The sequence below is a fragment of the Bos indicus genome, chromosome 22, assembly GCF_029378745.1.
Source record: "Bos indicus isolate NIAB-ARS_2022 breed Sahiwal x Tharparkar chromosome 22, NIAB-ARS_B.indTharparkar_mat_pri_1.0, whole genome shotgun sequence".
Taxonomy (NCBI): domain Eukaryota; kingdom Metazoa; phylum Chordata; class Mammalia; order Artiodactyla; family Bovidae; genus Bos; species Bos indicus.
Window position 1 is genome coordinate 31,524,387 of NC_091781.1, and position 24,169 is coordinate 31,548,555.

At 39.2% G+C, this 24,169-nt stretch overlaps 1 protein-coding gene and 1 non-coding gene across 9 annotated transcripts in view; one reads left to right on the forward strand and one right to left on the reverse strand.

The window, feature by feature from the left end:
* MITF (melanocyte inducing transcription factor) overlaps positions 1–24,169 on the reverse strand; it is a 228,783-nt gene that overhangs the window by 12,158 nt on the left and 192,456 nt on the right. For 7 of the 8 annotated variants that reach the window (XM_019984614.2, XM_019984613.2, XM_070776328.1 and 4 more), the window contains 6 exons: positions 22,814–23,041; positions 21,679–21,762; positions 19,465–19,560; positions 9,049–9,166; positions 7,023–7,079; positions 1,235–1,310 (listed from right to left, as the gene is read on the reverse strand). In XM_019984614.2, coding sequence (XP_019840173.1) covers positions 1,235–1,310; positions 7,023–7,079; positions 9,049–9,166; positions 19,465–19,560; positions 21,679–21,762; positions 22,814–23,041 — 659 coding nt within the window. The remainder of the gene's footprint in view (positions 1–1,234; positions 1,311–7,022; positions 7,080–9,048; positions 9,167–19,464; positions 19,561–21,678; positions 21,763–22,813; positions 23,042–24,169) is intronic. The other variant, XM_019984618.2, reaches the window with a different exon arrangement.
* Positions 11,267–11,339, forward strand: TRNAS-GGA (transfer RNA serine (anticodon GGA)). The gene has a single exon. It is a non-coding gene; the product is annotated as a tRNA-Ser (tRNA).

Sequence of the window (24,169 nt, forward strand, 5' to 3'; positions counted from 1 at the left end):
AAACAATGCCTACAATTAAAGATTGTTATCAGTTCAGATTATAAACACATAAGTATTCTAATACAATAAAGAAGATATGCAAATAGAGGCTTTCACTGCAGCCCCATAATTTCATAATATGTTGCTAAAGAGATCCATGTGCTGCAGTTTAAAAGAATATGCTAAAAAGTGAAAGCTGATAAAGAACAGGAAAATGGGAATTCAATTTCAACTATCATGCAAGACTGACTATAGGAAATGAAGGTCACAGCCCCTTCGTAGGATGCATTTGTGCTGCAGAACTGAGAATTTGAATGTTTTGAGTTTCAAAACGGCTTTCCTTGAAACCTGGGAAAGTGAAATGTTGATGATGGAGACTTGGCTTGAACATTCATCAAAACCACCTTAGAATGGGCAATGGTTTTGTCACAAATTCTCTGACAATAATGTGAATAGCAAATTTAATAAGCCTTGCATGAATAATGCTTGATTTCATCTTTACATTTTATTAGGTAGCTAAAAGGTCATATTCAGAGGCTAATTTCATAGAATGCCTGTGGGAGCCATTAAAATGTATACATCTTCGAGCCCTTTACTTCAAATGGGCCAATTTCTAATGGATAAAAATTGTGTATTTGTTGTCCTATTTGCTGACATTGCTGGTAGGAAAATTATCTTTACAACCGTAATCTCTGAAAGAGTGCATTAGAGACTGGAAGCTGAAATCCAAATTAGCTGACCAGTGCTTATAAGAGGATTAAAAATTTATTTTTTTCCCCTTGATTGGTAAAACAAACAAAGGGCATAAAATTTGGGGGAAAAAAACCTGACTTTTTATCTACTGAAGATTGTTAAACTGGAAATCTCCAATATCAGCTCTCAGTGCCTATATTATATGAGTTTAAAAGCAAATAAATAGCCAACAAATCTTGCTTTATCACCTACTGAAGTCTCTGTCCAGTATGAACTGATAATTTTTTTAGTAGTTCAGTGTTTGTCAAAGAATCTCAGATTTCAGGAAGCCACCTTCCCACCTCCAAAGCTGAACAGCTCACGTCCAATAATCTTTTTGAACAACTCAGTTCACTTCTCTTGAGATTTTAGTTTGATGAACCAACCAAAAGAAAGGAGCAAGTGGTATGCATAAATGAAACCAAAGGAAGAAGGGATACTTCTTTAGTTTTATCTGCACACTTTTTACAACATATGAAAAAACATTAAGGTACGAAAAAATATATGATGCAATTGTACTCACGGATCATTTGACTTGGGAATCAAAGTACCTAGTTCCTTAATGCGGTCATTTATGTTAAATCTTCTTCTTCGTTCAACTTCAAAAAAAGAGCACAGGAAAGGGCTATTAGTAATGGTGCCATATACACATTTAGCACATCTCATTAAAGGCATGTGTGTATTATCTCTGCTTGGTTGGGACAATGAAAACCTGAATCTATATTTCCCAGTTACTTTCCTGGTTTTGGTACTGAGGTTAAAGCCCTTTAAAAGATGAGCCCCTTTAAAAAATGAGCTACCTTAGTACAGAGCTGTATCATTTATGAAGCCCTGAGATTATAATTTCTCATTTGACCCTAGTAACTCTTGAAATTGGAGCTACCATCCTCAGTTACAAATGACAAAACTACCTAGGTGATATCAGAGAGCTGACGAGGACACAATAAGTGGAGAACAGCCTGACGCAGTAAGTGGAGAATAGCCAGTACTCGACCCTGATCCTCCAGCCCAGGGGCAGCAAGTTTTCTGCAAAGGGCCAGATAGTGAGCTCTCTGTAGGCCAAACAGCAAAAATAAGCATATAATTAAGTACCTACACAGCAAAAGAGAAAACAGATTTCCATAAATTTTGTGTTGACAAAATTCAAAATGTACTAATATTAACTGAACGCTATTTTCAATGATGCAAGTTTACTAACAAGAATCACTGGATATTGAAACTTGGATTTTATATAATTTTCACATATCATAAAATATTATTCTTCGGGCATTTTAAACCATTTAAAAATGTAAAAAAACATTCTCAGCCTACAGGCCATACAAAAATCTTTGCTCCAGTCCAGGAATACCCAACAGAAACATAATGTGAAACTACTAAAAACTAAAGTTTCACATGTAGTTTTTAGTTTTCCAGCAGTCTCATTAAATGAGTAAAAACAAAGAAGTGAAATCTACTTTAATATTTTTATTAAACTCAATATATCAAAAGCATTATAATATCAACATGTAGACTATATAAAAATTTATAAATATTTAACATCCTTTTATCTGTACTAACTTTTCAAAATCCAGTGTGCATTTTATACTTGCAGCAACTCACAATTTGAATTAGGTACATTTCAAATGCTCAACAGGCAGACATGTCCACTGGCTACAATAATGAATAAAATAATCCTAGAAGTCAAGCATCTTCAACTATACTATGCATCCTAACAGCATTCTTCTTTTATAAATCCAGTTGTACGTTCAACTGAATAATCATCTTCTTGGGGGAAGGGGAGTGAAATAGTAGGCATATGACTTAATAAATGTTTTAAATTTACCTAGTCTGAAAAGAAATTCCAAATAACTTAAAGTCTAATAAATTGGATTAAAGGTATTAATATTTTACTTTGCATATACAAAATCTAATATATATTTATATTTGACTCACTAACATTCTACATGCTTAATAAACAGTATTATTCACTATTTTCTCAATGCATATTACATTTTTTTCTTAGCTGAGTGATTATTTCTAAGATTAAATCAGTTATGCATAACACAGTCTTATCATCAGACTTTTATAAAATAGAAATAGTTAGGGATAATCACTGGCTCTGAAGAAGAAATTTTTGGACCTCTGATCTAGCTAACTTCTTCCAAAACTCTGAAGCGTGACATGTTTTCTTTTTCCAAGCATAAAATATTCATAAAAAATCAAATATTACTGAAATATATAAAATGAAATAAAAGTCTCTAATGAGCCTGATACCACCACTGTAAAATTTGTTACATATCCTTGGTGATTATTTTTATGTTCTAAGAATAAGCACACACGTGGCCTAGGGGTACACCCAGGAAACAGATCTTGAGGCTCTTCTTGATCTACATTCACTTCCTGGTAACCTCATTTAGTATTATGGTTTTGAATACCACATATACAATGATGACTATCGTATTTGCAGCCCAAACATCTCCCTGGAATTCTAGACTCATAAGTCTACTACTAGAGACTTAGGAAGGTCATATGGAAGTCCTCCATATAAAGGTCCAATGGGCAGCCCTGACCCTCCAAACTTCAGCCCCTGATCTTCCTTTTTTCAATAAGCTTCACCCACGGGCTTTCTTACCTCACTGTAACTCCATTTTCCCAGTTACTTAGAGCAGAAACTTAGAATCAATTCTGTAGCTCTATTTCTTTCACATCCTATACTCAATCCATCAGCAAAATCTGCTGGGTCTATCTTTGAAATATTTCCAGAAGTTGTCCACTTGAAATCCCTGCTGCTGCCTGATAGAAACCATCAGCTTCTCTTGCCTGGATTACCGCAGTCCTCCCAAGGGGTACTTCTGCTTCACCCATGCTCTTCATTCCCTACCCCCATTAGTCTATCTACAGTGCATAAGCTGTGAAAACATGAGTCAGAGCTTGTTAATCTCTTGCTGAAAACCCTTCAATTGCTTGCCCTTGAGGTGTCCTCCAGGATCTGGGAGTTCCCATCCCTCTGATTTCATTTCTCTTCCTCTCCTCCTCTGATCACGTTTTATTGTGACTCATCTGTGTTCCTCCTATCCTCAGCTGCATGAGCTTCTTGCCCTTCCTCAACCAAATCAGACACACTCCCCACTTTAGGACCTCATATTGCTGTTCCCCCTGCCTGGAACACTCTTCCCCCAGATATCTGAAAGGCTCTGCCCTCACCCTCCTCCAGTAGTGACTCAAATTTACCTGTGAGCCCTCCCTGACTGCCTATTTAGAAGGGACCCACCTCCTCCCATGCCCATCCCAACACTCTACTTCCCTCTCTGCACTCTGCCTCCTCATAGGACTTTCTGACATCTAACATCTACATATTTCATTCATTCATTCATTCATTCATTTAATCATACAGCTGTCTACCATCTAACATTTGCATGTTTCTATTTATTTATATATGCTTAATCATTGATGTCTTCCAAGTACCCATATGAGCCTAGCACACACTAGGCCTCCAACAACCATGAACCAAATAAAGTATAACATCACTAAAGCAGAATTACACGAAAACCCATTCTGCATCTATCTTTTCTCACTTAACAGTGTACTGTTGACACCTATTATCATCAACATTTGTATGTACTACATTTTATTTTTAATTCAGTGCCTCCCCCCAACTATATTTTTACTATAAAAGTGATATCAGCTTGAAAAAAATGGCAAAACATGCCAAAGTGTGTAAAGAAAAAAGTAAGAAACAACTCTTCACACCATCCAACATCTATATGCCTGAGGAAATTGGCAATGACAAGGCTGACTCCTAGATCTTCTAAATACACACACACACACACACACACACACACACACACACGCATACACAGAGTGTTCCTTTTACATAATGGGATCCTATACATATCATTGTGCTGTTTTGCTCTCTTCATTCAGTAATTCGTTGTAGACAGATGAAACAGACCAACACCATTCTTCTTAAGAGCCACTGAGTGTCCTTTATAAGGATGTACCATAATTTATTTTTTACAAATCCGCTACTGATAAATATTTAGACTATTCCCAATGTCTTTCTTTTTCAAAGTATAATGACTACTTTTGCTAGTGGTCGCATGTACTTTTTATTCCCCTCACAGTACTTAGCCTGTGCTGAAAACACCATCTGCATGAAGCTGTTTGCTCACCCATTCTGTTTGCCCCTGACTCACATGTAAGCTTCTCAGGATAGGAGACAAATCTGTCGGTCTGGTTCACCTCTGTAGAAAAGTGCCTTATACATAATGGGGCTCAAGAAGTAGCTATGCATGAATAAATGAATGTAATCTTTAGCCCATTTTGTCAGAAACTCTTACAAGATAAATTCCTAGAAGAGGAAAGGCAATGGGCAAGTGAACCTTGAGTATTAATTTCTAACGGTTCAATGAAATCTTAAGACTGCTTTATTGTCCTCAGAGTTGGAGCTGATAATGTTTGCACTTTACAGACAGCCCTGAACTTGAGAGTCCAGGTGACAAAGTAAAGGCAGATACTGTTTTTACCAACATCCAACTTAGTTTTCCACATTTCAGTTTTGGAGAAGCTTTAGAGACTGCCTCATTATCTGATTTCTAATGTATTTTAAAAGAAGAAATATCTTAGAGTAAAGTTACTTGGAAACCAGAAGAGACTTTAGAAATATTAGTCAAAATCTCTTGGTTAATAGGTGAGAAAAGTTTCTTCTAAGTGAAAGGGTAACTGGGAAGAGCAGGATCTATTCAAAGAAAACACACAGACACAACCGCCTTCCCCTAAGGACTTAGCAATTCCATTTCTTAGAATTCACCCTGGAGAAACTAACTCTGCTGTACACAGAGAGCCATGTCTGCAAATGTTCGCTGTGGCACTGTTTATAATAGGGAGAAACTGGAAACAGAACTAACACTTAGCAGTCGGAGGATGACTAAATATCACAAGTCACATGTGGAGTACCATGCAACCATTTTTTAAAAAAGTAGATAGATCTAGAGAAGTAATAGCAAAAGGTCTTTAGGACACACGGTTGAGTAAAAAACCAGGCATCTATATGAGACTATTTGTGTTAAATCATAGACAAAATCATTCTATTATAATCTCTGCATGCATAAAGGTGTGTATTCTTAAATACACAGGAAAAGGTTGCTAAGACAAACAACAAATTGAACAAAAAAACCGACAATGATTATTTTTAGAGCTCAGAGAAGAACTGTGAGCTTATCCTATCATTTTTACATGGACAAAGTATTCATACATAACTTCATCCTTAAAAATCAATTTAGGAAAAAGAGGACAGAGGATCTTGAGATGAGAAATTCACAATTTTCTACTTCCAAGTCCAATCCTTTTTTTCTTGCAGCCTCTTGAACTTGCTTATGTAATAAAAATCTTGAATTTTCATAGGAAAAAGCATAAAGATGTGATCAAGAGTAAATTAAGCATGTAAGAAAGTAATTTTAAATGTTAGAAGACTTCTGTTTTTTCTGTTTTAATGCTTAATTATTAAAAAAAATTTTTTTAATTTTTATTTTACAGTACTGTTAACCTTTTAAAAATCACTTCCTCATAGAAAGTTATACAACAAATGGCAATTTTTCTACTGATGCTTAGCTGCTGCTGCTAAGTCGCTGCAGTTGTGTCCGACTCTGTGCGACCCCAGAGACGGCAGCCCAACAGGCTTCCCGGTCCCTGGGAGTCTCCAGGCAAGAACACTGGAGTAGGTTGCCATTTCCTTCTCCGATGCAAGAAAGTGAAAAGTCAAAGTGAAATCGCTCAGTCGTGTCCGACTGTTAGTGACCTCATGGACTGCAGCCTACCAGGCTCCTCCGTCCATGGGATTTTCCAGGCAAGAGTACTGGAGTGGGGTGCCATTGCCTTCTCCTATAGAAGACCTTTTTTAAAATCACAGTTAAAGTCAGAAATTTGGTAGGCTACCTCATCTCACTCAACGACTCTCCTCCAGATGTTTCATTTTTTTTCTTTTAAATCTCAATGGAGAAGGTGATTCCATAATCCCCTTTTGTTAGTTAAGTTCCAGTGTGAGCAACTTATAATTGGGTAGTCAGGGATCAAAATTCCCTCTTACAAAAAAAAGAAAAAAACCAGTCCTCAAGATACTGAAAACAAGTGTGTGTATGTGTGTGTATATAATTCACTTTAATCTGAGATTAAAATATGAGGCAAAATATATACTTTGGACTCTTCAAAAAACAATTTTCTTCCATAAAATATACCTTTAACAGGTAAAATCAATTTCCCTTCAAAATGCCTGGAAACTTTTTGATATAAGGGGGAACATCAACTCCAATGTAATAAACATAAAACCAACTTACTCAAGTTGTGATTGTCCTTTTTTTGTCTCTCTTTGGCCAATGCTCTCGCTTCAGACTCTGTGGGAAAAATACACGCTGTGCACATGAATGAAGTCATTAGAAACCAGAACTTTTCAAGGAACACAGTGGTGTAAATTAAAAAAACACACTTCATTATCTAAACAAATGGATGTTTATCTGACTTAACTATAAATAAAAACAGAGTTTAAAAATTTTTAACTTTGAATCAAAGACTTTGTTTTTTTTCAAAAGCAATATATATCCAATAAATGCAAACATTTAGCTTCTACAAAATGGTAGAAGACCAGTAACAAAAATGTCTGACAAGCTGGAACGACAGACAGGTATGAACAACAAAAAAATCAATAACCAGAGATTATGAGAAGTTGCTGTCAATAGAGTATTGTCAGCAGGCAAATTTCCTTTTCAGGAAATAGCACTTTTCAGTCTTTCTTTGATGTGTTAACACACTGAGACAGAAACTGAGCCAAGAAGCTCCCAAACTGGATCTCTAACTGGTTCATGGAAATGAACTCATTATTTAAGAACTTTGGGTTGCTTGACTAATCCTGGGGATTCGGGAACCTCTGTTACTTTCCTTTCAGAAGTGATATAAAAACATTACATTATCATAATCCAGAATTGTATTTAAAAATAGATATTGTTGCATAATTTATAGCATATGTATTATATTATTATAATGTATTAGGTATTATTAGGTCAGATTTGCTGACTTGTAAGCCTCTTCTTTTTTGTGTATAGTGTGCTGCTTCCTGAGCTATCAGTGTTCAGAACCTCATTTCCTGTCCCTTTACTCTTTTCCTGCCATTTTACCCTTGTCCAGACTGGACTGGTCATTGTCTAAGATACCAGTGACTCTAGAGATAGTGTCTGTTATACCTGCTTTTTTAAAAAGTTTAATAAATGTACACCCTCTTCACCCATTTCTTATATCCTCTTTCCCCTTGCTGCTGTGGTTTTCTTTCTGAAGAAACAATCATATACATAATTCGAAACCCTATTTTACACTCAAGAATTTTATGCATGTTACTCTAACCATATTTTATCCTTATTTAATACAAGTTTCATTTAGCTATGTTTTCTAAAGCTTCATTGTATTATTACTTCCTGGTACGATACCTATGTGTTTGTTGGCTTTTGATGGTTTTTATGTATTAATCATCTTTTTAAAAACCAAATCAATGTCTTTTTTTAAAATGTCTTTCTCCTGCCACAATTTTCTGAACTTTTGTTTTTGTTCTTTCAAAGATACGCTTGAATACAAGAGGAATTTTTTTTTTGCACCAAATCTATATTCCATAGTCTCAGTCTATTCACCGAATCCTGTAGGATACAAGGATCAAATAATAAAAAGGGTTTGGATGAGCTGAAGGCCATAAAATCCAGCAGGGTAGAATGCCAGTTCTAATGCAGTTTCATCGTGTTTTAATGGTAAAATGCCTTCCCTAAAGCGTTAAACAAAAATGACGAAACAGGTTAATTTCACACTTGCCTCAAGAGCAAACGATACCCATTGCTCCATTTGATAAATTATTTTTTCACTCTGTGAGTGAATCTTTTGCACATTATAGAGCAAAAGTAACAGGAAGCATCTTAAGAAGTAAGAAACATGTCCTCAGTCTGTCCCAACTGTGGGTCTGAACGTGTGTCAAAGGAAAATTCAGATCAGAGTTCTCAAACTCAAATGCTACTAAGGGCCAGGAAAAATCCAGACTGGGAGTGTTCTGCTCTCACCCCAAAGGGGACAGCGGCCACAGACTCAATGATGGCAGTCATGGAGGAACGGGGACCCGATTCCCAGCATCTCAAGTAATACTGGAAACCAGGATTTTCAAGTATAAAAACCCCATGCTAAAACATAGCTCAATGTCTTAACCACTGCACAGACCTAAAAACATAAGTGTGTGAGTTGGAAATAGTTCTGGAGATCACTACTTGGATAACTTTGCTGAACAAAACACGAACAGAAAACCTCCACTGAGAGGCACGTTTGCTGAGAATTTACCTGTGAGCTCCCTTTTTATGTTGGGAAGGTTGGCTGGGCAGGAGTTACTGATGGTGAGGCCTGGGGGTGGCAGGCCTTGATTTCCATAAAGGTCAATCAAGTTTCCAGAGACAGGTAACTGGAAAGAGAAAAAAACAGTCATGGAAATGAATCATTGAACGATTCCTAAATTAGTCAGCTAAAACCCTTATCCTATTCCAGACTGTATTCACATATATACATCATTGATACTAAGTATAAAACAGAAAACCAATGAGAACATCATGCTGAGGAGCACAGGGAACTCTACCCAACACACTGTGGTGACCTGAATGGCACAGAAGTCCCAAAGGCAGCAGACATAGGGACGTGGGCAGCCGCTTCACTGTGCGGCACAGCAGAAACCAACACAGCATTGTAAAGCAACTATACTCCAATAAAAACTGATTTTAAAAAAAGAAATGATTTCATGTAAAAAATATTTGTTAATACAGGAAATGAGACGTTTGCCATTTCACCCATTTGCAGGTATATGGTCTCCTTAGGGGTTCCCTTAAAGACAGGAAAGGAGGCAGAATCTCACACACATCAAATCAGTATACAACCCATCTGATAGGTGTATCACGAGCATTGAGACCAAGGATAATGTGGTGAACTCATTATCTATAGCATCTAGTAGTTTATGGTAGATGTTCAGTAAACATTGGCTATTATTATTATAAGTCATGTTCTATGTGGCATAGCTTTGTAGCCAAGTCAGGTTTTGCATCAAAGTCAACTTTCTTCCTTCCTTTTCTTCCTCTCTCTCTCTACAAAGAAAAGTAATGAAAAGTGTTTTCTTATTGGAAAAGAAATGATATCCTTACTATTATACTAAAAAGGTATTTTCCTTGAAACTGAAATCTTTCACAGAGCCACAAGAGGGAGCCCACTGACTTTCATAAAAGAACAAAATGTTAACACTTAAAAAAAAAAAAAAAGAAATATTGAGCCTTTCCAAACGAGCTTAAGAGTGTTTGTCTCTTGTTCTGAACTGAATATTTTCAAGCAGTGAATCTGTTTTATCCCAACAATGACTTCCCTTTGTACGTATACATTTCCCTGTGACTAGCTCTCTGCTATGAGTTTGATACTCAGTTTTATAAACATATGAGATCCAAGACATTTCCTTTTCCCACTCCCTGAAATAAAGGTCTAAGTATTAATTGCTGGAAAACAGTTAAGTGATCTCACTACTTCCACAGCAGAAACTTCCCATTTCCAGCTCAACTTGAATAATTTCTGAAACTATCATTACCAGGTGAGAGTTTATGTCTTTAAGCCCTTCCTTTACTTGACTATACACTCTGAATTTTACTCTAATCTGAGAAAAGTAAATGTAGTAGCATTTAAGTATGATTAAAATACTCAGTAATACAGATGTACCTGGTAGAGGCTATATCACAATATAGCATGTGTCATTCTTTCAAATAACCACTAACATACAGATTAAAAGATACCATGAAATAAAGATAGAATCAAATGTGTTTCCTCTCATTGGGAGCCACCAGGTATCATATTCCTGTCATGACTTCTAAATAAACACTCTATGAGCTAAATCCCTAGATAGAGAGATGGGGGAAGACTGCAGAGAAGAAGATGTTTTCCAACAGGTTAATATGACACTTGCTCTAGGGGTTGGGGGCTGTTCGAACAGACAGATCAGCAGAGCACATCTCTCTTCTCCATTCAGTCTTTTCTTCCTTTGTGAAGACAGCATCTAAATTATGCATATGAAATGGATTACACATATCTCACTATACGTATACATATGAAAATGTGATAATGTAAAATGCCCTTGAACCATATTTCAAGGGCCTCTAGCTAAGGAACTGATAAAAAAATGACTATGATTACTAGCTGTCTTAGTGGTTTAATATGAAACAGGTCATCTTCTCAGGTCAGCCTTGCCCTGTGTTTAGTTTTATTCCTGTCCAACTTAATACAGCAAAGTGAAAGAGGCTCAAATGTCTCGATATAGCATTGTAGAGTCAGAGAGTCAAAAGTTATAAAGCTGGTATCTTTATCCTCCTCCTTTATTGTTGCTCAGTCGCTCAGTCATGTCTGACTCTTTGAGACCCCATGGACTGCAGCACTTCAGGCTTCCCTGTCTTCCACTGTCTACTGGAGTTTGCTCAAGTTATCTTCCTGTCCTTCTAGAATTTCAGATTTGGGAAGAACTATCTGGTATTAATGGGCTTCCCTGGTGGCTCAGAGGTTAAAGCGTCTGCCTGGAATGCAGGAGACCCGGGTTCGATCCCTGGGTCAGGAAGATCCCTTGGAGAAGGAAATGGCACCCCACTCCAGTACCCTTGCCTGGAGAATCCCATGGAGGGAGGAGCCTGGTAGGCTACAGTCCATGGGGTCGCAAAGAGTCGGACACGACTGAGCGACTTCACTTTCACTTTCATCTGGTATTAATAAACCAATAATGTGACTTGAGATTCAATGCCACAAGCTAAAAACAATTATTTCCATGGCTTGAGAAATAAAGATCACATGTGCAAACTGTGTGCAAAGCATGCAACTGTGTTATTATGATAATTTGTTAGGAATAAATAATAGGCAAGTGATAAACACAACTAACTTTAAAAAAACCTCTAAGTTATCACTGGATTGATACTGAACAGATATGTTCTATTATCAACTTCTCCAGGATAAGAATATATTTTCTAACCACAATCTAAAGGAAGATGTTATGTGTACATATACTTAATAAATGCAGACTCACAAAAAGAGAAAGAGAGGGTGAAAGAATTGAAAACTGGAGATAAGACAAAGAAAGACACAAGGGGGCGGGTGGAAACAGGAAGAGAGACACACACAGAAGAGTAGGGGAGAGAGAGAGAGGGATGGGCAAGTCGGGTGGAAGCGGGGAGAACTCAGAAAGAAATGGATTGCTGCTGCTGCTAACAAGTGGCTTCAGTCGTGTCCGACTCTGTGTGACCCCATAGACGGCAGCCCACCAGGCTCCACCATCCCTGGGATTTTCCAGGCAAGAACACTGGAGTGGGTTGCCATTTCCTTCTCCAATGCATGAAAGTGAAAAGTGAAAGGGAAGTCGCTCAGTCGTGTCCAACTCTTCGAGACCCCATGGACTGCAGCCTACCAGGCTCTGGAGTGGGGTGCCATCGCCTTCTCTGAGAAATGGATTGAGTAGGGGTTAAAAACTACAGAGAAGACTGTGTGGACTGACAGCAGGGCTGACCAAAAAGAGAGATGAATTAAAATCTTTGGAACAAGACGCCTTATTGGGCACTCCACTGAGGTCAAACATCATTACTTCCAGTTGAAAAAGCAGCTTATAACCCTCTGGAGAGTTCTTGAAAAGATTTCTCGCTTCGGCAGCTTTTCCAATCTTGCTGGTTAGGAGTGGGCATCATAGAGCCTGCTGGGATATTTTGCTGAGGAAAACTTAATTTTGTGGGTGCCTACTCTGAGCCAGGCACAGAGGTTAGAAGGCAATCTTTGTAACTTATCATGCTGACTTTACAAAAAGGAACATCAAGGTATTGCTCTGAGTGCAGGTTTCTGATAGGAGGTTCACATTGCATGTTAATCGTATTATTGGGAGGAGAGCAGGATCAACCTGCTGATAATTTTCAATAATCAAATAACCAATAATCAAAACTGCAATTTTCAGTTAATCTCCAAATGAACCTGAGCAAATAAAAACCCAGTTGCTCACTAACTGTGGGTACTCAAATTTACAAATGAATGGTGCAGTCATTTACATCCTGGGCTAAGGAACCAGTGACTCAGGTTAGAAGCTGCCTCTGACATGCCAAATGATATTCAACTCTGTGAGGTGAGATGTCCCTCTCTGAAAAGTAGCAGTCATATCACCCATCTCACAGGGTTTTGTAAAAAGTAAACAAGATAAAGTGAGTGAAACAGGTGGTGCAGTGATAAAGAATCTGCCTGCCAATGCAGGAGACGCAGGAGATGCGAGTTTGATCTCTGGGTGGGGAAGATCCCCAGATGAAGGGAAAGGCAACCCAATCTAGTATTCTTGCCTGGAAAATTCCAGGGACAGGGGAGCCTGGCAGGCTACATACAGTCCATGGGGGTCACAAAGAGTCGAACATGACTGAAGAGGCAGGCACAAGTGAAACAGAGTACCTGCTTTTAAAGTGACTGATAAACTATGTTTCATTGTTCAGTCACTCAGTTGTATCCAACCCTTTGCAACCCCATGGACTGCAGAACATCAGGCTTCCCTGTCCTTCTCTATTTCTCAAAGTGGCTCAAATTCATGTCCGATGAGGTTTTCCTGAAAGTATATTCTTTGTCTACGGTTTTTTCGCTCAGTCATGTCCACTCTTTGTGACACCATGGACTGCAGCTAGCCAGGCTCCTCTGTCTATGGGGATTCTCCAGGCAACAATACTGGAACGGATTACCATTCCTTTCTCCAAGGGAACTTCCTGACCCAGGGATCGAACCTGGGTCTCGTGCCTTGCTGGCAGCCTCTTTACTGTCTGAGCCACCAGGGAAGTCACAGTTTTTGGGCAGTCAAACTAATTTTCACTTTGATTAACAGAACTATCTGCCACATGAATTACCAAACATCCCGTGGATTGCAATGCAGATCTAAGCACAGAAATGAGGGGATATGTGTGGCTCAAGTGACTACTCCATATTCCAAATCTTTTTCCACTGGGGTGATTTTGCCCCTTTTCCCCAGGGGACATTTGTCACTATCTCGAGACATTCTGAGTTGTCACTGTGAGATGGCAAGGTGTGAATGGCCCCCAGTGGGTAAAAGCCAGGGATCCTGCTAAACATCCTACAACAGACAAGACAGTCTCCACAACAAAGGATTATCCATCCCAAATGTCAACAGTACCAAGGTTGAAAGACTGCTCTAAATGATGGCTTAGCCTCTTTATATTAACAGCTGTTACTTATGAAAGCTACTCAAAGGGAGGCTGATTAAAATAATATGGATTTCTAATTAAAAATCAGTCTCCTAGCCATGCAAATTTAGGAAAAGATTCAGTGGTTCCCTTTCTCATTTTGAAAAATTCCCCCATAAACACAGGTAACTTCATTACTAGGTCAAAATAACACTTTAAAAGCTAAGGAAGAGCAAGCACACCTTCTGTTAATATGAATATATTGTGTCTTTGTGGGGTTTTTATCCAGCACATTAACCTGATGGACAAGATTTCACTTCCAGTGCATGAGCTGTACCTTGGACAGTAAAAGACACAGTCCAATTAGGACAAATAAAGAGAAGGCAGACACGTGTGCGTATGTTCCCTAAACTTTGTCTGAATCGAGTTTTTCCATGTTCTGCTCCACCAAAATGAATATTTTTCCAAGTAAATGATAATTGCAAAATGTTATTATTTTTTCTCTCCCTGGATGGTCCCCTTCTCTGAATATCAATTAAGTTCTGTAAGCAGAAGTAAACTGGGACTTTTATTCTTTGTTTGCGATGGTACAAGAGGGCCCTTGTGCTCTCAGAATAGTTATTTCTAGACTCCAATTCCCTTAGGATAGTTTCCTCTCTAGGATAGTTTCCTCTCTAAGTGTTCCTTCCACTTTATTTTTTAAAATAGTTAACTTGAAATAGACCATTTCAAAGAACCAACTAAAAGGAAAAAAAAAGCCCAACATAAAGAATATTAAGTTTAAACTTCACTGTGGGGAAAACATTAAAATGTTAGTAAGTTGTAGTTGGTTCTATTATTTAATTCTAACAATTAAAACCCAATTTTATCAAGAATAAGAGCTAGTAACTAACATTTAGTGATGGCATAGGTTCTCTTGTTTTAGATGCTATTATTATCCCCATTTTCCAGTGAAGGAAAGTGAGGCAAAGACAAATAACTCACTCCAGAGTATGTACTGAACTCAGATGTCTGGCTGAGAGTCTGTGTTCCTACCTTCTGTGTTACCGTGCCTTTCTGCCAGTTGTAAAATGCCGAAATAGTTTCTTGCGGGAAAGCTCTGATGTGGAGAACACAGAAGAGAAATGGGGACCAGGACAAGGTCAGTGCCCCCTGAGGGCGCTGCAGGTTACTCTTCTCTTGACTGGGGATTAATTAAAATCTGCCCTGGGGATTCTTTCTTATCTGCGGACTCCCCTGAGATGGTCTCTCTGCTTCTGAATTATCCTTCTCCATTCAAAGTCTGAAGTGGTCTCCTTTTCTAAACTTGTAAGCCCAGTGAGACCAGGGAGGAGACCTGACTCATCTGCATCCATAGCACCTCACCCAGCACTGGTCACATGTGAGGCATCTGCTGCTGCTGCTGCTGCTGCTAAGTCGCTTCAGTCGTGTCCAACTCTCTGTGACCCCACAGACGGCAGCCCACCAGGCTCCCCCGTCCCTGGGATTCTCCAGGCAAGAACACTGGAGTGGGTTGCCATTTCCTTCTCCAATGCATGAAAGTGAAAAGTCAAAGTGAAGTCGCTCAGTCGTGTCCGACTCCTAGCGACCCCATGGACTGCAGCCCCCAGGCTCCTCTGTCCCTGGGATTTTCCAGGCAAGAACGCTGGAGTAAGTTGCCATTTCCTTCTCCAATGCATGAAAGTGAAAAGTGAAAGTGAAGTCGCTCAGTCGTGTCCGACTCTTAGCGACCCCATGGACTGCAGTCCCCAGGCTCCTCTGTCCCCGGGATTCTCCAGGCAAGAACACTGGAGTGGGTTGCCATTTCCTTCTCCAATGCATGAAAGTGAAAAGTGAAAGTGAAGTCGCTCAGTCGTGTCCGACTCCTAGCGACCCCATGGACTGCAGCCCCCAGGCTCCTCTGTCCCTGGGATTTTCCAGGCAAGAGTACTGGAGTGGAGTGCCATTGCCTTCTTCTATGAGGCATCTAATAAAGGCTAAATCAATCTTAAAGTGAGTTCAGGAGCAATCGGACTAGGATATCTACTCCAGCGTAGACTGACCGAGGGGACACGGGTATTCAGTCTAAAGGTCATGTCTTCAGAGGGTTGTCACAAGGACAAGTTTTCCACGGGGCAAACTGGGATCCACATCCACAGAGAGACTCACTATGAGAAATATTTCCATTATTGAATATGATATTATTCTAATGTAGAGTTGGCATATTACAGGTGCTGAGTGAATATCACGTGGATAAAATACTATCAAAATTATTTAAACTATAATAAATTATATATAATAATTTAGACATTGTTGAGAACAAGCTATGTTTCCAATGCTAAATGCTGTACATACTTTAGGGTTTCCCAGGGGGCTAGTGGTAAAGAGCCTGCCTGCCAATGCAGGAGACAGGGGTCTGATCCCTGGGTTGGGAAGATCCCCTGGAGAAGGAAACGGCAACCCAATTCACTACTCTTGTCTGGGAAATCCCATGGACAGAGGAGCCTGGTGGGCTACAGTCCGTGGGGTCACAAAAGAGTTGGAAAGGACTCAATGACTAAACAACAACAATTCATAATTTAGGAGATGACCATGTCAAGGAGAAACAATGATCAGTTTCATTTTACAAATAAGGAAATGGAGGACTTCAAGAAACCAAGTAATGTGCAAGGCCAGGCTGTAAACGGCAGACTTAGGATTTGAATCCAGGTCTGACAGTAAATCCTCAACTCCCAACCACTGTGTTACACTGCTTCACTTGTGAGTGTAGATTTGGAAGCTTTCAAGAAGCTGAAAGCCTGATATTTTGAAGGGGAATACAAAGGATGTGCAAGAGGAAATTCAGGCAGTGAGTACTAGGTTAGATCAGATGACATCTGAGGTCCTCATCACTGGGGAAAATTTAAAAAAAAAAAATAATTTAAAAGAATCATGTCAATCCTATAGTTCTCCTGAGTATGCACAGGTATCCATTTGATGCCACTGGAAAATTACCACCCTTGTCAGCAAAGTTCTTCTGAAATGACTTGCTGCTGCTGCTGCTGCCAAGTGGCTTCAGTCGTGTCCGACTCTGTGCAACCCCATAGACGGCAGCCCACCAGGCTCCCCCCGTCCCTGGGATTCTCCAGGCAAGAACACTGGAGTGGGTTGTCATTTCCTTCTCCAATGCATGAAAGTGAAAAGTGAAAGTGAAGTCGCTCAGTCGTGTCCGACTCCTAGCGACCCCATGGGTATATGTAAAAATTATATGTAAAAATTATAAACTCCTGAGCGCAAGCTCCTCCAAGGTTTTTGCTCCTGTTCGTCCTAGGATTCTGACTACTGACAGGCACAGTCTGCCTCACGGATGCATAAAGCTGAAAGTAAGAGGGTTCCACAGAAGCTGACCCAGGGCTGAGAGAGGGTGGGACGAGTTTGGCAAGGAAACATTTGTTAGAAATAATATTTAGTTCTTTCAAAATAGGGGGTGAGTTTAAACGGGCAGTAAATTGACAAAACTAAACAATCTAGAAAAAACTCAGAGGTTTTGAGGGGAGTCTTACTCCTCAAGACTTCAAGAAGGTGACTTAAAGGACTGGATCAAGATAGAAAAGAAAACGTAACTATAAAAAATTGGTTTTCTAGGGATTTTGGTATAAATAAGTAAAAGCTACTACATTCCCTTGCCCAGGAAATTTATCATTGGAATTTAGTCTTTAAAAAAAATTCTGTGGTTAAAAAAATATGATTTAAAATTCACCATTTTTAATTATTTTTAAGTGTACAGTTCCATTGTGTTAAGTGTATTCACACTGTTGGGTAGCACATCTCCAGAACTTTTTCATCTTGCAAATCTGAATTTCTATAACCACTAGCCAACAACTCCCTTTCACCCTTTTTACCACCATGGAAGTTACTCTTTTAAAAACCAATTACTACCCTGTTTAGGAAAAGCATCTTAGGAACTTGTGTAGAAATTCAGTTCAGTTCAGTCTCTCAGTTGTGTCCGACTCTTTGCAACCCCGTAAATTAGTGGTTTTTAAAAGATGACTCTATCCTCCAACCAATCTTGCTTGCTTCAGACTGGCTCCACAATCCGAACCAGCTCTGGCCAATCTATCCTGTAACTGTCCTGAACTCGCTGGTTTGTATCATGTGAGTGTGTGTCAAGTGTGTCAAATCTATCAGCAATACTGATAGATTTGCTCGGTTTGTGTCAAGCCTGAAGTCAAGGGGAGATTCTGTCAGCAACCAGAGTCCTCTGTTTAGTCCTGAATGGTAGGTTCTTCCTCCACTTCCAGGGCTTGTCTCCTAAGTGTATAGTTACACCACCCCTAGATTGTCCAGCTGGTGAGTATATTATGCAGTCTTAAATATATTGCATCCTTAAAGCTGTTTGTCCATTTTATTTTCATTTCAAAAATCTGAACAGAAGGCTAGCATATTCTTGAACTCTTGGTGAAATTTAAATGTTAATAAAAATAGTATACCCCCCAAAACATACTAATTACTAAAGAATATGACAGTCTCATGGCATTGCTTGAATAGAAAACAGAAAATGATGGGACTAGGCATTCAAATCGGAGAAAGCAATGGCACCCCACTCCAGTACTCTTGCCTGGAAAATCCCAAGGGCATCGGAGCCTGGTAGGCTGCAGTCCATGGGGTCACTAAGAGTCAGACACGTCTGAGCAACTTCACTTTCACGCATTGGAGAAGGAAATGGCAACCCACTTCAGTGTTCTTGCCTGGAGAATCCCAGGGACAGGGGAGCCTGGTGGGCTGCCGTCTATGGGACGCGCAGAGTCGCATATGGGCTCTGGTCGCACAGAGTCAAACACGACTGAAGCGACTTAGCAGCAGCAGCAGCAGGCATTCAAAGATGTACTGTGTCCCAGCTCTGACACATCTGACCTGTATAACCTAGGGCAACACAAGCTAACCTTTCCTAACCCTAAAATGGAGGGCAATGAGAGAATCCCAACATGACTCAAGGAATTCCTGCGAGAACCAAGAAAGATGCAAACGGAAGGAGTGAAAGAAAATAAACTCTACAGGCAAGGCTCCAACTGCAGACAGGAATACTTAACAGAGAAGAGCAAATATGACCCCTGCTTAATGAACTAAAATTGGAATAAATTTGCCATTGAAATGGGGCAAACTGAACATCACTTAATCACCTGTCAATAGTAAGGGATCTCCTTTAAAAAGTGTATTATGTTTTCAGGCTGACCAGAAAACCACTGTAAATAACACAACACACAGTATTTCCCTCGGCAGCAGTATACAAGTTAGGCATCAGACGCGGATGGGAGTTAGAAAACCTAGCATGTTATTGAAAGTGAACTTGGACTCCAGGGAATGCAGAGCTTTATCATGGGGTTACTGATAAACTCACGAGCAATTCTTAATTTCTAATGTTTGAGTCATTTATCTGTGATCTTGAGATATTTCTCTGCCTCATGAATTAACTTCTCAAAGAATCACTTGCAAAGAGAAACTGAAAATTCAGGAACAGGGAAAAAACACTGGAAATAATATCTCGAGCTTTTTTTTAGAAAAATAAAAATATCACCAATACCGTATTTGCCATTTGCAAGGCGGGATCCATCAAGCCCAGGATTTCTTCATTATAACTTGATTCTAGGCTAATGATGTCATCAATTACATCATCCATCTGAGGGAAAAAGGCAATGGAAGAGAGAGAGATATAAGCAAAAACTGTGCAAAGCAATCCAAAGAGAGATCCATGGTCTTTCCTGATCTAAAGAAGTAACACTCTTTAGTTAGAGTCTAAGAGATGACTGTCCTCTTTCTCTTCAAAGGAATACATTACTGAAGACCATTAATGCTAATGGGTGATGAGGAGGATGATACATGCAACCAGCACATAGTGAGTGATTACTAGGTGCCAGTCACTGGGCTCGGGGCTTTTTATGGACTAACTGATTTACCCTGACAATAACCCTACCAGAACAGGTGCTATTATTACAGCAATTTTTCAGGTGAGATACATGAGAAGCAGCTTGCCCAAAGTCACACATCGAAGAGGGGTTAGAGCCACAGTTTGAACTATGCTTTCAATTGTTATATAAAACTGCCTGCCCTAAACTGGAAAGAGGAACCAGGAAACTTCATCTTGAATGATAGCTGCCTTTTCCTTTTCTCATCTAAATTTATATCCAGTACATTTCCCACACCCTCCTTGGAGTAAAAAAAAAAACCACAGATGGCTGTTCAACCCTTTGTTCCCATAGGATGTGGGGGGCGCTGTGGCTCCCAGGCCACTGGTTAGCCCTGCAGTAACCTTACAATGACTTGTAAACTAAGTCTCTCCTTGTATGCCTGCCAGTGTGCTTGGCACTCCCGGAGGAGAGCACCAGGACGAGGTTATCATTACAGTCGTGGAGCTGACATTCCCTCTAGATCAATTTTATTTCTAAAGTACCAAAACATCAGTCATGATAATAAACAACAGTGATTACATGTGCATTGCAGCAGTTGCAAAGACAAGTCTGTGAAAACATTTCTTCGTAAACATCTTATGTATTTGATCTACTTGGTATGTGTGTGTGTGTGTGTGTTGTGTGTTGTGTGTGTGTGTGCGCACGTGCGCGAGCATGCAAACACCTGCTTGGGTCTTAATAGTGCTTCACAAGTACACAGTGAAAGCTCAGAACTCAGAGGGATGCTCCTGTGTGCCTCTTTGCCATAGTTAAAGAAGACAGGCTTCAACATCATGGCGCTTGTCAGAATCTCGGTTCTCCCACTTTCTGGGTTGGATCACTGCCCCTCATCTTTAAGAGTCACAGTGTGCCAATCTGTAAAATGGGGTTAATAATACTATGCCCTTACTGGATTCTTGTGAGATTTCAGGACAAACCATATGAAGTGCTCACAGTGCCAAGCATACAGCATACATTCAAAAAATGAGTGTCACTGAGTAACTCCAGAGAAGAATAAATGGAGGTCAGTTTTGAGTAACTGCCAGTACTGTTTCCTTTCCAGGTATACCAATTGTATGTCCTGTTTAACAGATGACTTTCGAAGTGAATTGGTAAACTGGAAAATGGGCCAGAAGACTTATGAGCAACCTTTCTTTGTAAATGTTTAATCTTTTTTTTTTTTTTTTCAGGGAAAGGAAATTACTGGCTTTGGTGTGAGAGAATTTTTTAAATAATTTGTTCTCTTATGAAAAGAGTCATACATGTTGATAAAAAGCAAAAAAAAATTTTTTTTCTTCCTCTTATATATCCATGCACTCATTTAAAATATACAAATATAATTAATAAATGGATGTAACATAATTTATATATCCATTAAACAGGATGTCACAGAAGAAATTTTCATTGCTTGGGAAAAGATTCATGAATTATCATTAAATGAATAAATAAAGTTTCCAAAAATATTTTCCATGAGATTTCATTTTATAAAACTATATAGATCTCACACATACACACATCTTGGTTTTACAGATATTCTGTCCAAGTTGCTAACCCATAAATTTGTATAACATACTTTGATAATGGTATCTAAATGAAGTACAGCAGTTTACATCTTATTTATTAAAATTTATGTATTTTAGCACAGTTTAACACCTTATAGCAACTCAGGGAAAAATGCATTTTAGTATCATTTCCCTAGTAGTTTTTAAATCATGAGACATAATGATTTAAAAAAAAAATCAGTGGGGGTGGGGGCAAAAATCCAAAGTCATTAGGAAGGTGTGATTAGCCACAAATATAGATCCTCATTACAAAGTGTTATATCCTTGGGCTGCCGAGTCATTCAGTACCTGCATGCACGATGCTCGTGAATGTGTGTTCATACTTGGGCATTCGCTCTCCGCCCTGTTTTGCTCTTCAAACTTATAAAATCCCTGCAAAAACACAAGCAAAATCAGCCCATGACTTGGATTTGCAAATGACTGTTCAGTGACATTTTCACATGAGGTTGATGGTGTAGCAACAAGATGAACTAAGCTCTCCAGTAAAGTGGAATGTGACCAAGAAATGAAATAATGAAGGAAGAACTTCCATCAAATCAGTCTGACAGATGACAAGCATGGACAGAGAAAAATAAGATGGTTGGTTTGGGTAAAAGGGAGAAGACTTAGTCCCTCTAGAAATTAAAATCAACCAAACTTCAGAAGGGTTACCTCTGAAATCACGTGAACATTTCAGAGGACAATCAAACTCCATTAAAATGATGCTCATCATCTCATAATTTGGAAATAACAGGCATTAAATCACAACTTGCCTTTTAGGTATGCTTCAAATTTTGGTGCCACAATTAGCTTTGAGGTATATTTGAGTCTTGTCTCCAACCCAGCCTTTATAAAAAGCAGCTTTCACCAGCAGCAGCAATTTATTAAGGAAACCGAATTCACCCAGCAAGGAAATCTTTGCTTTTCTGTTAGATTCTCATGTACTATATATTCTTTCAATCCAGCCATGCACACCCTGTGCTTTTTTTGTTTTTCCTTTCCAGCTCAGGAAGAAATAAAAATAATATTCCAGACATTCACAGCAAGCGGAACTTCTAAACTGCCTGTCCGACACCTTTTCTATTTTTACTATCCCTTTTCCACCTTCCCTTCTCTCCCTGCATTTTCAACGCTTTGTAAATGGAAAGGCATGGAAGAGAACACTCAGCTAACAAGCAGAAACGGGATAGGAGAAAAAGGGTCCTCGCCTCCAGGTTCTGCTCCGAGGGGGCCAAGTCCCCTGCCTGGAGCCATAACCCAATAACCCAGTGACAGTGACAGGGACAAGAGGCTAGAGGATGACAGCTAGCATGGGGAGTCTGGGACAAAGGCCGGTGAAGGTGGCCACGCGGACAGACTAGAGTCCACAATCAAGTGCAGGAGGGAGATCCAACAGACAGTCATTCAGTGTAAGAGAAAGGAGAGGGGAGGAGACATGAATTACCTCTTTTTCACAGTTGGAGTTAAGTGTAAGCATAGCCATGGGGCTGTTGGGTGCGCTGCTCCCCGGCACTGGTGGCATGACATGGTCGCCAGGCTGGTTTGGACATGGCAAGCTCAGGACTTGGTTGGCATGTTTATTTGCTAAAGTGGTAGAAAGGTACTGCTTTACCTGCTGCCTTTGGGCTTGCTGTATGTGGTACTTGGTGGGGTTTTCGAGGTGGGTCTGCACCTGAACATAGCCATGGAGGGAAGAGAAGAAAGTGCCGTTATTGGTGAGTTTTGGACGGCTCTTCTTTTCAGGCACAAGCATGAGACAGGCCAGTCCGTTAACAGAATAGATTATTAAGCCCCTGTTAGGTACCAGGCACTGTGTTAATGGATTTTGCTATTACTGAAGTTTAAAGGCTAACTCTTCGGATTTGGGTTAATACTCTGCCTGGTTTCATTTCCCTGCTAATTAACAGTCCATCTCTTTAAAACCTTGTGCCCTTCTTCTCATGCATAATAGCCAAAAATCTGCAACCATCTGTAGGGTAAACATTTTCTAACACATATCTGAAAGAGTTTATTAAGATCAAAACAATAATCTAGAAGAAGGTGTATAACTTATTTCAGTTTTCTTTGGCAAATATAATAGCTTTCTGTTTTGTTTTTAAAAAAAAACCACCTCCTTTAGAAACAACTATAAAATGGTTGTAGAACATAAACAGAAACATTCTGATGATTAAATCCACCAGTTGCAGATTAATTCTTCCCACTTTCATTGGGACATGAGTATTCAACATTTTAATTAAGATCTTAAACTCAACATAAAAAGCAGTTCCACATGAAGTAGTTTCTTTCAAACACAAAAAACACTTCCACAGATGTGTTTGTTTGTTTTTTCTTTTTGGATATGTTTTTAAAGGCATTTTTTTAAGCCACCAGTATATTTTCACCTTGTTTCTCATAAGACATTAATAGACAATACGAAGCTTTTAAACAAAATCAATGATACTCAATATAGTCACTTTTTCCTTGAGAAACACAATTTATTCTTATGAGCTAAGAATAGGAGTCATGGGGAGAATACAGCCATGCACAAGAGGGAAAAAAATCCTACTAATATTTACTCTGTTCAAAACTACATTGGATTACTGCTTATGGCATCAAATAATAAACAACATTAAAAAGGAAGACACGTACCAACTGAAAACTGTGTGTCTACTACAATAACACGAAAAGGTGAAACACTCAATTTATGAATTACATTTCAGAGACTGAATATAAGAATAAAGCTCACCTGATAGTGATTATATTCTAGCATTTCCAGCATAACCACGTTTTAGGTGGCCCCAATCCAACAAGAAACAGTAGA